Source organism: Schistocerca americana, chromosome 2, assembly GCF_021461395.2.
Source record: "Schistocerca americana isolate TAMUIC-IGC-003095 chromosome 2, iqSchAmer2.1, whole genome shotgun sequence".
NCBI classification, from domain to species: Eukaryota; Metazoa; Arthropoda; class Insecta; order Orthoptera; family Acrididae; genus Schistocerca; species Schistocerca americana.
This window is the reverse complement of record NC_060120.1, coordinates 608747784-608761959: the sequence shown is the minus strand read 5'-3', so window position 1 is coordinate 608761959 and position 14176 is coordinate 608747784. Positions and strand designations below refer to the sequence as shown.

Below are 14176 nucleotides of genomic sequence, written 5' to 3'. Positions count from 1 at the left end.
TCTTTTTTGTTTCTTGAAAGTTGTTATGCTGTGAGGGAAATTTCCCAAGAATATGATGTCATAACTCAAAAGGGAAAGTATGCGTGCATAATACATCTCTCTCCTTCAGTACTTGCATTGTTCCATATAATTCTCATTGCATAAGTCATTTTAGATAGCTTAGAATTTAAGAATGTGATGTGGGAATTCCATTTCAGATTGTCTTGTAAGTAAACAAAGCAATTTTGTTTCAGTGACACTTAATTTTTTTGGTTTTCCAAAGAAATATTTAGTTTTAATGGATTTTAAATTTTGCTGTGTGTGGAATTGTATAGTGGCAGTTTTTTTTCTTGATTTATATATATGTCTGCTTGTGTCTGTGTATGTGTGGATGGATATGTGTGTGTGTGCGAGTGTATACCCGTCCTTTTTTCCCCCTAAGGTAAGTCTTTCCGCTCCCGGGATTGGAATGACTCCTTACCCTCTCCATTAAAACCCACATCCTTTCGTCTTTCCCTCTCCTTCCCTCTTTCCTGACGAAGCAACCGTTGGTTGCGGAAGCTAGAATTTTGTGTGTATGTTTGTGTGTCTATCGACGTGCCAGCGCTTTCTTGGTAAGTCACATCATCTTTGTGTGTGTGTGTCTATATATATATATATAAATTTTTTTTAAGGGTTAATCAGTAGCTTATTCCTCACAAACCACTCTGAAATCTTTTCATTTGTGACTTCAGCGTACAGCCTAAGAGCCTTTCTATTTCCACCTTGAATCAATACACTGGTGTCATCTGCAAATAGGACTGGTTTGGAGTGTCGAACATGTAGATGGAAAGGCAAAGTTACCTGTCAAATGTAGTACCTAATAAAATGATTCCTGCCCCCCCCCCCAAAAAAAAAAAAAAAAAAAAAATAAATAAAAAAATATTTTTAAGTTGGCGCCTCTGTCAGGAACTGTTGGTAAGATCTCTGCCTGTTTTTTCAAATAATCCTCTAAGCATGTTTCAGATGGATCCAGATAAGGTAGTTGTGGCTGCTATGAAGGATATCATACACCCCCACTGAGCAGTGTCCACAAGGTTTGGTGAGCAGAACGAGAGGTCCATGGCTGTAGGTGAACCTGTAATGGTGCTGGAATACATAGCTTGATCCACGTTCAGCATGATGATGTCTTTTCAGTTCATGAGAGATCCTCAAGTATTTCACCCCAGGGGTAACTGGTGTTGGACCTTCATGGTGCACCCCCACATTTGACTATCAATTACATTGTTATTTTGATTGAGGTACAGGAAGAAATACAAACCATGCTCATGTGAAAAATCATACCTTGTTGTTCTTCCAGTGCCATTATTTGTGCTGTATACAGTAATGACTGAAGGTCAGCTCCTGTAAAGCCTGGTGACTTCTGAGCTATCTTTGAAAGGTCCACATCATCAGAAAGTTCAACTTTCCGGCTGAGAACTTTTAATATTGATAAACGATCTTCCTAAAAATAAAAACAAATATATCTGTATTTAGAGTTCTCATGCCTGCATAAAAGTAGTTTGCTCAAATGTAATAAATATTCATAATATTCTATTAAGGAGACATTCACAAACCATGTAAAATAGATAATGCTGGCTTGAAGACAAAGTAGTGAATCAAAATCCATTGTGTCCAATTGTCTTTTATTTTATTCCCAATATCATATCTTAGCATGACTACTGTGTGATATGACATTATGAAGGATGTGGTTTTACCAATGGTCTGAACTTCACAGGGAAGTTCTTGGGACCAAAAGAGGAGAACCCTGCATAAACATAAGTCCAAAAGTTCTCCTACCTCTAAACAATAACCCTTGATATGTTTGAATAACACTTTTTCAATATGTCTTTCATCATTATCTTTCCAAAATATGTTATCTTGTCATATGTGATAGTTACATCACCACGCATACAGACTTCACATGAATCAAGACCCATTTTATTAAGTTGGAGCATAAGTTTGTAGCACTTTTGTTTTGCATGTTGGTACTCTGGTTGTTATGGATTTATTTATTGATTGTCATACTTTATTTGTAGTTCACTGCTCCTAACTGAGTTTACATATTGTCATTCTGTCATCTGAAGATAGTGGCTTGAGTTTTGAATGCTATAAAATGGAGTGCCAAGTGGAGAAATAAGAATATTTCCAACATACTCTTCTGTCTGAGTTCAGTAGAGGGGTGATAGCAGTGAAGGCAGCCAGGAACATTTGCGCCATGTATGAGGATAATGCCATAGTACAGAGCATGGCAAGACATTTGTTTTCTTGTTTTAAAGAGGATCATTTTGGCATTAGTGACTCTCCATGTAAGGCCTTTCGGCTTTGATGAAGAGCATTTAAACACTTTAATCCACTTTTATCCACATTAGTGTACTCGAGAACTTTCAAATGTGATGAACTGTGATCATTCCACTACTGTGGGACATTTGCAGGCAATGTGGTGGATTCAAAAATTGGGTGTATGGGTACCGCATGCTCTAAACCAAATCACAAAAATCAGTGGGTAGCCAAATCTGCGCCTCTGCTTGCTTGTCATCAATTGGCTCATGAACAACACCAACCACACCTACCCTGTATCATTAATGGTGGTGAGAACTGGTGTCTTCATCCTAACATAAGGAAAAGAAAGGAAGGTTTGAGCCCAAACAAAGCAGTGGTTCCACGTACAAATACCTTGTGCATCCACAAAACACAATGTTATGCATCTGATGGAACAGTGATGGTGCGGTGTACTATGAATTGCTTCCCTGAAGTGTAACCATCATGGCTGACATTTTTCCAACAGCTGAGATGTCTAGCAGACACAGTCCAGGAACAACAACCAGAAAGACTGCATAAAGTATGCTGTTCCAAGACAACACTCGCCTGCATTCTGCTAAACTGACAAAAGACACTATACAGGAGTTTGGCTGGGAAGTCATTCTGCACTCACCTTATTCATCTGATCTTGTACCCTCAGATTTTCACCTTTATCACTCTCTACTGAACAACCTTTAAGGAATTTCCTTTCCCTACGAAAATGCGCTCGCAACATGGCACAAAGAGTTCTTCACCTCAAAACTACATGATTTCTACAGTTGAGGAATCAAGAAGTTAGCCCAGCATTAACAGACTGTTGTAAAAAGCAAAGGAGAATATATTATTAATGACTAACATCTCTATTATGTGTATCTGTTGTGTTTATTAAGCTTATGGAAAAATGCAATGAACTTATGCACCAACCCAACACATGTAAAATATAAGACTAAGTTCTCATTTACTCACATATTAAGTTTAAAATAGAGTTTCATAGTATTTTTGCCAAAAATAATCATTATCTTTTTCTGAAACGCATTTTAATACAAAATTTACACACTTAAAAATTTGTACAGCAAAACCAGCAAAAGTTGCAAAGAAACTAGTCATCGAGTGAATATAAAAAAAATGAAATCTGTAACTTTGGATGGTTTTCCATTGTACTGATTAACAGAAGTTGTTGACCTACAATTACTCCCGTATGCTGGAAGTTCATACTTAAAAATTTAACACACAATACATAAATCATATGCATCATAAATAGACTCTGGATCATCTGCAGTGGAAGAATCCGTCGATGCCATAGTCAGTTCATTTCCAATGACAGATTTCTTTACATGCAAGTAATTTGCAGTAGCTGAAGCGTCTTCACGATGCACTTGACATTTGTCTGAAGTGCCACACTGTCTTGCAAAGAAGTGCTTCATTGTCAGCTGTATAGTCTGCTTTGCCAGTTGATTATACAACTCTTTGTAACATTTAGGAGAATGTTCAACTTCTCTCTTCACTACTGTACTCCTTACTCATTCAGGATCACTGTTGTTCAAAAACCGTCATTGTGGCATCAGTCACTCTAAAGGCATTGGCCATTTTCTTCATTGTCAGCTTCCTAACAGGAGGAACTTCAACGTCAGCTTCTTCTTTATTACTGTTCTCACTGAAAACTATCAATCTTCATTGGTCAGGTTCTTATAATGTGAGATTAAGTCACATATTCTCTTCACAGACATCAGTGAAACCAAACTGTTGTGCCAGGTCCACAGTGTGTCTCATTGCAACAGTGAAATCACTGACCACTTCATCTTTTAGCATTGACACAGCATGGGGCCACAATTTCCTCCATACACCATTCACACATTTTGGAGTGATGTCAGTCCATGTGTCTCTAGTAACATTCTATCACCATCGTAATATTAAACTGCCACCAAAAAATCTTCATTGTAACTTTGTCATTTGAATCACATTCTTCCCTGAGACTGGAGACAGTTTTATTCAGATAGTAAACCGTAAATTTAAAAATAACTCCCTGGTCCATGGGTTCCAGGATAGATGTAGTGTTAGGCGGGAGAAACAGGACTTCACAGTTTTTATTAGAATCAGTAATGAAAAGTGGGTGGCTGCGGCATTATCAAGGTGGAGAAAAATTTTGAAAGAGATTTTTTCCTTTCTCATACCAGATCTTCGTTTCTCTATTCAGTACAGCAACAAAATAGTCATATTTTAGTAGAAGTTGTCAAACCTTTTTTATTCCATCTTGAATGAACTCCCATCATGGTCCTCACAACCTTTTAATGGCCTAGAATTTTAAGAGTGGCAGATCATAAGGGGTTTTAATTTTCAGTCACTTGCAATATTTCCTACAAAAAGAAGGGGGCATAATCCTTGGAAGTCTTGAAACCAGAAGCTGTTTTTTCTTCAACAAAAATGAAGATGGGTTAATTTCCAAAGCAAAGTAAGCACATTTGATCAAGGTTGAAAACTTGCTTCACAGTATAGCCTTTTCCTGTCAATTTCCTTAAATCTCTTTTCAAATTCCTCAGCTTCAACTTCATCTGCTGCAACTGCCTCTACTCTGTTTTAATTGTGTGAAAGCCAAAACAATACCTGAAGCAATCAAACCAACCTGAGGTGGACGAGAAAGTTGTTGGATCATCCTCTTCTTTCATCAAATCTGCATACAAGGTGTTGGTTTTAGCTTCAACAGCAGCTCCAGAGAGAGGCATGTGCTTTTGGTTGTGGGTGGTGCTCAGCTCAATGGCTTAGAATTTTTTCAGTCTTTCCATCACCTCCAAGTGTGATTTGTTCACTCTAGTCACATTTTAAATAGCCAAAGATTGAGCAGTATTTCATACTGACTCCACAGTATGACAAATAGTTCTCACAATGGATTCACTATGTCACAAAGTGTGCTGAATGTCAACAGCATACGCACCTTTCTCATAGTGGTTTAAAACTTCAATATTATGAAAAGGAATGTTTGTTGCTACTCACCATGTAGCAGAGATCTTGTGTAGAAGATAGGCACAACAAAAAGACTGTCACAAATAAAGCTTTCGGCAATTAAGGCCTTCATCAACGATAGACACACACACACACACACACACACACACGAACGCGCGCGCGCACAGGCATGCGCAAAAGCAACTCACACACATGACTGCAGTCTCAGACAACTGAAACCACACTGCTAGCAGCAACACCAGCGCACGATGGGAGTGTCAACTGGCTGGGAGGAGGAGGAGATTAGTGTTTAACGTCCCGTCGACAACGAGGTCATTAGAGACGGAGCACAAGCTCGAGTGAGGGAAGGATGGGGAAGGAAATCGGCCGTGCCCTTTCAAAGGAACCATCCCGGCATTTGCCTGAAGCGATTTAGGGAAATCACGGAAAACCTAAATCAGGATGGCTGGAGACGGGCTTGAACCGTCGTCCTCAACTGGCTGGGGGTATGGAGGAGTCTGGAGTGGGTAGAGGGATGGATAGTATGGTGGGGAGGTGGACAGTGAAGTGGGGAAAGGGGGGGGGGGGGAAGCAGCGGAAAAGGAGAGAAGTAAAAAGACTGAGTGTGACACTGGAATGACGGCTGTATAGTGCTGGCATGGGAACAGGGAAGAGGCTGGATGGATGAGGACACTAACTAACAAAAGTTGAGGCAAGGAGGGTTATGAGAACATAGGATGTATTGCAGGGAAAATTGCCACCTGCACAATTCAGTAAAGCTGGTGTTGGTGGGAAGGGTTCCATATGGCACAGGCTGTGAAGCAGTCATTGAAATGAATGTCAAGTTTGGCAGCTTGCTCAGCAACCAGGGTGTCCACTTGTTTATTGGCCACAGTTTGTCAGTGCCATTCATGCAGACAGACAGCTTGTTGGTTGTCATTCCCACATAGAATGCAGCACAGTGGTTGCAGCCTAGCTTGTAGATCACATCACTGGTTTCACAGGTAGCCCTGCCTTCAATGGGATAGGTGATGTTCGTGACTGGGCTGGAGTAGGTGGTGGTGGGAGGATAAATGGGACAGGTCTCACATCTAGGTCTATTTACAGGGGTATGAGCCATGAGGTAAGGGGTTGGGAGCAGGGGTTGTGTAAGGATGGATGAGTATATTGTGTAGGTTCAGTGGATGGCGAAATACCACTGTGGGAGGAGTGGGAAGGATAGTGGGCAGGACTTTTCTCATTTCAGGGCAGGGAATGTAATTCCATTGCTCCAGTCCTGGGTGGTACTGAGTTATGAGGAGAACGCTCCTCTGTGGCTGGACAGTGATACTTTGGGATGTGGTGGGAGACTGGAAAGATAAGGCACAGGAGATTTGTTTTTGTACAAGGCTGGGAGGATAATTACAGTCAGTGAAGGCTTCAGTGAGATGTTTGGTATATTTCGAGAGGGACTGCTTGACACTGCAGATGTGATGACAATGGGTGGCTAGGCTGTATGGAAGGGACTTCTTGATATGGAATGGGTGGCAGCTATCAAAGTGGAGGTATTGCTGGTGATCAGTAGGTTTGATATGGACAGAGGTATTGATGCAGCCACCTTTGAGTTAGAGGTCAACATCTAGGAAGGTGGCCTGTTGGTTTAAGTGGGACCAGGTGAAGCAAATGGAGGAGAAGCTATTGACGTTCTGAAGGAATGTGGATAGGGTGTCCTCATCCTTGATCCACATCAGTCATCAATGAATTGAACCAGGTTTCCACTCCCATCATGCATTGGTGCTGCTGCCCTCAGTGTGGTTTCAGTTGCCTAAGACTGAAGTCAAGTTGTTGAGGAAGGCCTAATGGCCAAAAGCTTTATTTGTGACAGTCTTTCGTTGTGCCTATCTGTGACTCAGCATCTCCGCTATATGGTGAGTAGCAACTTTCCTTTTCATAACATTGTTACATTCCATCCTGGATTTTCCATTTTTTATTTAAAACTTCTAACTTTGTTTGTAATGAATATAATATTTATACACAGTTCTTTCCATCGACAGACACACTTCCTTTCCTTCTGCCCAGTATTGTAGATAAGATTCCATCAAGTGCACCTTCACAGCTATACTAATGTGAACTGATAATTCACATCTTGACAAATGCACAGAAGATGCATGTTGAGATGTGCTAATGTATTATTGCCTCTGTGTACTGTTAACAGATGGCAATACTGAACTTAAAACTAAAGTCACTTGTATGTGAAAATGCGAATAAGTATTCCATGTATAAGGGGGCCTACCTGTATCTGAGCAGAATTTATTTCATCAGTTTCAGTTTCAGCTTTGCAACTGTACATCTGCCCACACAATGGTCTTGTGAACTGTCTGCCAACTGTATTAATTTTCATTATATAAATGTACTAAGACAAATATTAGGGCCCAAACACCAGGTCAATATTGGTTGGACAAAAATGAAAGTTTAATCAAAGTGAAATTATGATTAGTAGAAATGTGTGCAGTTCAAAATGTCTTATTATCACTGTGTGGCACAATAACATGAAATAAAGATTTAACAGCTGGCATAATAGTAACTTCCGGAACTGTCAAAATATGTAAATTATAAAGTACAGTCAATACACACATTTAGAAGTAGAAAAACTGATCTTTGTCTCCTATCATCCTCTGAACAGGTGGGTCCATCTCAACTTCAGATCTCAGTGAGCTGGTCCTAATTTCAAACTTTCTCCAATGTATCCCTCATTCCTCCCTCACGATAGAGCTAACAGTTCCAAAAACCTAGGAATAGACTTCGTTTTGTTTTTCTTTTTTTTCTCATACTTTCAAAAGTGTCTGTTGGCAGTACTTGAAATTTCTCATATTGAAACCATTCTGTTTCCTTATAACGCAACAGCTTCCTCAGTGAATTTTCCTTTTAATACAAAATTTATAATTTTAATGATTTGTTCCACTGTGAATATAGAATTATGATAAAAAAAAAACAGTGCATCACTAACAATTAAGAGTATCCTGAAAGAATTACTGCAACACAAACTTCAGATATCGAACAAATACCAGAATTTCAATTACAATTTCCAGGCTGAAAGGCCACGATCGATACACATGAAACTGTTTCCTGTCAATTCATTTCTGACTGCAAGATATCTTCAGAGGTAAAATGGTCACTACAAAAAGGTCTCAAAGGGCTCTCAAACTTATGGAACAGCATAGGGAATATCACCATTTGTTACATCATGCTGATTTCGTGATTATATCAGGCTGGTATCACTGTTCTCAATTAAAAGTAATTGATATTCATTCTGTTGGTGGGGTTGGTGCAAAATTGACATCCATATTTTATTTAACTTAACAGCATCTTCTTTTCTATTAAAATTATTATGTTGTTCATGAATCTCTGTGGTCTCTCTACACATGTACGCATTACAACGTATTGGCTTTGATAAAACACTCGTCTCATTGAATTTTATTTCATAGTTTTTATCATGGAAGACTTGTTCTCCTATGGTCCACTTTTCAGGTGATGGTAGCTGACAGTTCTTTTTGTGTTCAGCCAAGTGAGTGGTAATACTTCTATTTGTAGAGTCAATGTATATTTGCCCACAACTGCAAGAAATTCTGTAAATCTCAAGTGTCACCAATGGATGTTGCGCATATTTTGCCATTTTTAAGAAGCCTAAAAATTGTTTTAACAACATCCTTGGCCAACACTTTCCCAGTTCAACCCGTAACCTTGTTCATAAACAGGAGGAAAACTTTCCTAGTTGGCAGTCATTGTTCCTAATTAGTCCTGCTTCCTCTTCTTGGACAGAGTGCTCGATTCACCTCTTTAGCGAAGTAACCTTTTTTTTTTCTTTTTTAAGGAAAACTATAGGTAATTCAGCTTATCTAGTAAATAATATTAGCCCTGTCCACCAAGGTTTTAGTGATGCATCCTTTTGTCTTGGGTGACAGCTGTATTCCTTATGGAAGTATTGATCAGTAAGTGTAACTTTCCTTTGCACCTTATGACCCAAAGTCCCATCCACCCTTCTGATCACACCTACTTTCAGAAAATTAAATCATCCAATGCTCTTTTTCTTCATCATAAATTGAATTTTTGAGCTGATATTATTTAGAGCCCTCCCAAGCCCTTGCTGCAATTGCCATTTTATCTCCAAAGATGTCTCCCACAGTTGAGACGAGATGTCAGTGAACTGTTTTCTATACCTCAGCCCGTAAGGCTTAAATGAAGTGAACACTGGCTGTGAAAGCCTACACTGTATGATGCAAGTCTAGAACAAATGTGTGGGAGAAAATACAAAAGTTTAAGTGAAAAGTAACTGTGAGGCATGACATGCACTGACAAAGGGTACAACACCATGGGACATACTGTAAGTACATGTAACAATGGTACGTTGGAACATGTACTACAAATTATAATCAAGTGGACTGCAAATGTGGAGAGTGAGAATGTCAAAAGATTGGCTGTTTACTGTCAGAAGGTTTACAGCAAATTCCTCTGAAGTACAAAGATGTGAAATGTTCAACAACACTTGGCGTACAAATTGGAAAGACTGGTTTGAGCCCCAGGAAGTGAAATGTTTACAGTAGTAAGCAGAAACATTAGGTTGGGACTTAGATCAATAATTGATTGTTTCTACCGACTCTGTTACATTAGTTGTAAAGTCATTCAAAGATAACCTAAACCTTATAGTATGGAAATAGCTTAAGAATACAGTTGTGGTGGTAGTGGTAGTAATAGTACATGACTATAATATAACCAATATCAAATGGGAAAATTACACATATATTTTTGACGCTAAGGAAAGATATGGAGGATTACAATTCAGCATTCCTTTGATGACACAGTTTCAATTATTGAAATATGGGGTTGGAAACCAGCTGTATACTTCCCAAAAGAGCTGTCTTACCATATACCAAAGTTCAGCAACCTAGAGAAACCACCAAAACTCTAAATATGGATGGCTGAACAGAGATTAGAAACCTTGTCTTCTCGAATGAATCCAATGCCTCAGCTGCTATGCCAACTCGTGCAGTAGGTTAGGTCAGTGTTGCAATGTAATTCTTAGCTCATTGCCCTAAAACTACCTAGAACAACCAATCTCTTAACCATAACATGCCACAGAACCACTGAATAAAAAACTGAGCCAGTCATTGGAGGAAATCACAAACCATGCCTGTCTACAAGGACAGCAGAAGTGAGCCACAAAACTACCATCCAGTACCAATGACATTCATTTGCTGCATAGTCTTGGAACATATTTCAAGCTCAAACATAATGAATTATCTCAGATGAAATGACCTCCTCTCTTTTCTCATATGACACTGTGACATTTGTGGATGAAGGAACTCTAGTGGATGCAGTACTTCCTGAATTCCAAAAAGCATTTGTGTCAGTACCACATCAATATTTATTAATGAAAGTACAGTCATATGGTATAACAAACAAAATTTGTAACTGGACAGAGGATTTCTTGATAAGGAGGACACAGTTTATTTTCTTGGGTGGAGAGTCCTTGCTGATTAAAAATAACTTAAAAAATAACCAAAGTAAGTTCAATCCTATTGAAAACATTTTCTTCTGCAGTTTACAAAATACAAACTCTTCTCTTGTATTTTCATGATGGTCAAGTAAATATGCTTGGTCATCAGGTCAAGTTTTGCTTTTTAAAAATTTCCGTTAATGTGGGCGGAGTGACTTTTTGCACATTGATGGAGAAGTAGAAATATTAGACTGATCATGAAGGTGTCTCAACCTCTAATATGTGGAATAAATAATAAGAGAAATAGTAATTGTGCTAACTAAACCAGAAACTGGAATAGCTGTTTTCCAGTCGTCATTTTTGAATGGGCTAGTAAATCGGCTTCAGGCGTAAAACAACAGCAAAAAATGGTTTCCAAAATTCAGTTTCCATTTTCTGGAAGATGTGTCACATGTAAACGTAATGACCGCATAATGACTACTGCAGTGACACACATTTGTACATTGCATAAGTTGGCAGCAGTTGCAAAGTGGTATGAAAACTTTAGAATGACCACCAACAAGACCCAATCAAAATATCGCCAACATCACACCATGATGACCATTCCCTCTCAAGGCAGCAAAAGCTAATGAAGGGAGGGGTTGGGAGAGTACAATCTAACCTTGCATCCTGCTTACAACCTGAAACAAACCTTTTGCAGTAAATTCATTTTCTTTAACATTATACAGATGCTAATTTAGCAATCAGTTTTCTCATAATCATTTTATTTTTAAAATAACATAATGAAAGAAAATACTTTTACTTGTATCAGCATGCACTATGTTTAATTTTATGAATACCATCTGAAACGTTCTTGCATACCACCAGTGGTATGTGTACCACCATCTGGGGATCCCTGCTTTAAATGACAATTTGCCTGTTGGCTTCAGCCTTGGGTTCTTTGGCTTTTCTGAAATTCTGCCAGCACAAGTTGCTAGAATTGTCAAAGCTTCATCCTCCACTGTCGGTGGCAGGGGAAGCTTTAACAATGCTAGTTGCTCATGCATTTCACCAAATAATTCATCTTTCAAGACTCTCTACTATGCATGAAGTAATTTATATCTATTTTCCTTTTCATTTTGAAACAAACCAGTTTGTTCTCATTACAGTCTGGCACAGCTGGCATTAACAGTTAGTCATAAGACTTGACAATTATTAAATTAAGCAAATTATCTCCAACTGTGTTTCAGTGAGCTCCCGTGAGTTTTTCTTTTGGCTGATGAAGTCTTTCCTTCTGATTAGATTACATCTTTAAAACACACATGAAAATGTCAAACATGCCTGACTCTACTGAATAAAAATCTTCACAATAGACGTAAATTCCATGGACAGACAATTTTCAATAAGATTTGGTTCAGTCCTCAGGCACATTCATTGTAGCACAGTCAACTAGAAGCTTAAATGCTGTTTCTTCCATTTTATTAAACACAACCATCTGACTCGGGACTATTCTAGTGTACCAAAGATATCCTTACTTAACTACAGTTTTTATTAAGAGGAAAAAGTAAGAGTTCTGCAATTTTTTATGAATTATGTTGCTCTGTTCCAAAATAAGTTGGAACAATTTCAAAGAACCATTGAATGAATTAAAATAGAGACTAATCAAAATATTACTGTCAAGTTTTAAAACTTTCCACATTCCCATGTATCCTAACACATATTTACAATTAAGTCATATACCTCTGTTGGAAGGGTACAGAGAACAGTATGATCAATTCTTCCAGGACGAAGCAAAGCTGGATCAAGCAGGTCAGGGCGACTGGTAGCTGCCAATACCCAGACACCCTGCAGACCTTCTACACCATCTAACTGAGTCAACAACTGATTGACAACACGGTCTGTGACACCTGTACTATCGTGGCCACGCCTATAACGAAAAAGGAAATGCTAGTAAACAAAGTAACTGAGCAAATGAATGTCAAAAACATAAATAAGGAGAGAGACAGACTAAATATATGCTGTTTCAGTTCACATCTTTGCTACAGCAAAAAATTGTGTTAATTCAAGAGAAACAAAACTTTAAACGAAAGTGGCTGTATAGTGGATATTTTCCATCCTCTGTTTTAAGTTCAATGTATTACCACTGTACTAAAACTGATTTTTGTATTTCTAAATTTCCAAACATTCGAAAAAATAAGGACTTAAACCAAAGGCCATGAGTGTGTGTGGTGCTAGTCACGGTAAACAGGTAAACAGAGTAATAGATGAGAGCAGCAACAAGAGAAATGTGCCAACCTGAATATCTGTCCTGTCCCACCTCCCTAAGGGACCCAAAACACAATTGTTTTTAGTGTTGTATGGGAATATCTAAATATCTGCATCTTTTGGTGATTTTTACATGAAAATGGATAGTAATCTGACGTGTAACATGAAAAACACCTACAGTTACATACCAGAGCATGTAACACCTGACGATATATGATATTGGTCAGTAATTTTAACATTTTTCTTGATATTCTGTTTGATTTCAATATACTGAACTGAACACATTGAATATTTATTACATTTATTACAAATTAATCTACAACTGCTGTCTCTAACTTATAACACTACTGTCCTCGTGACACAATATTTAGTCCACTGTGCATCACATGAGTCATCCTCCTAACACTTGAGGAAGCATGCCTGTGTATAAAGTTCGACAATCACAAATAACATTGTCTGATACCGTGCCATTATTGTTTTACAACTGTGAGCCCTTACCTATTCCTTCATTATCACTTCAGCTAATATATTAATTAGTTGTGTTGTCATATGTCCAAACGAGCATCAGTAACATAAAATAAACAGCCAACTAAGTGAGAAAAATTTACAATCTGTGCAAGAAAATGACCCAGATTTCAAACTAGCAGCACAATCCCCCAATGAGGCAGTTATCTATGAGATAATTAGTAATCAAGTAATCGCTTGACAGGGATTGATGTAATGCACTGTTTAATGCTTCAAGTGGGTCACTGCTGTGGGGTAACACTTGTATGCAGCAACAGAGTGATAACATGAAAGGTTTTGTGGGGTCCTGCCCTCTCGTCTCATATAGGGTGCTTAAAGGAAGCTGCATCCTCGGAATGCTATACAACAATTCATGCAAATAATGTTAGTAGTTTTATTTCAATAAAGCAGATTGACAATACTACTTGTATTTACAGTGGTGTCGCAAGCGGTGAGTGACATGCAACATAAATCCTTTGCTATATAACAGTGTTCATGCAAGTTTGACACCCAGTTTGTGGATCACTAATAACTGCTGTCGTAGCACTCTCTGTTAGCCCATGCTAATGCTCTGCGAATACCATCCACTAATGTCTGATCAAGGCTGGCAGGAGCAGCACTCATAATCACTTCTGCTAGATGCCTCTCATATTGTGGTGATGTCCTGGTCAGCACGCTATTGGCCGATGTCATCTCACCGCCTTCTCTCCTCTTGCATTC

The 14176-nt window shown here is 38.6% G+C and overlaps 1 protein-coding gene across 2 annotated transcripts in view; it reads right to left on the bottom strand.

Annotated features, from left to right (window-relative positions):
- The window catches only part of LOC124594977 (peroxisome biogenesis factor 1), a 383457-nt gene that overhangs the window by 131127 nt on the left and 238154 nt on the right, over positions 1-14176 (bottom strand). For both annotated transcript variants that reach the window (XM_047133503.1, XM_047133504.1), the window contains 2 exons: positions 12428-12614; positions 1303-1462 (listed from right to left, as the gene is read on the bottom strand). In XM_047133503.1, coding sequence (XP_046989459.1) covers positions 1303-1462; positions 12428-12614 — 347 coding nt within the window. The remainder of the gene's footprint in view (positions 1-1302; positions 1463-12427; positions 12615-14176) is intronic.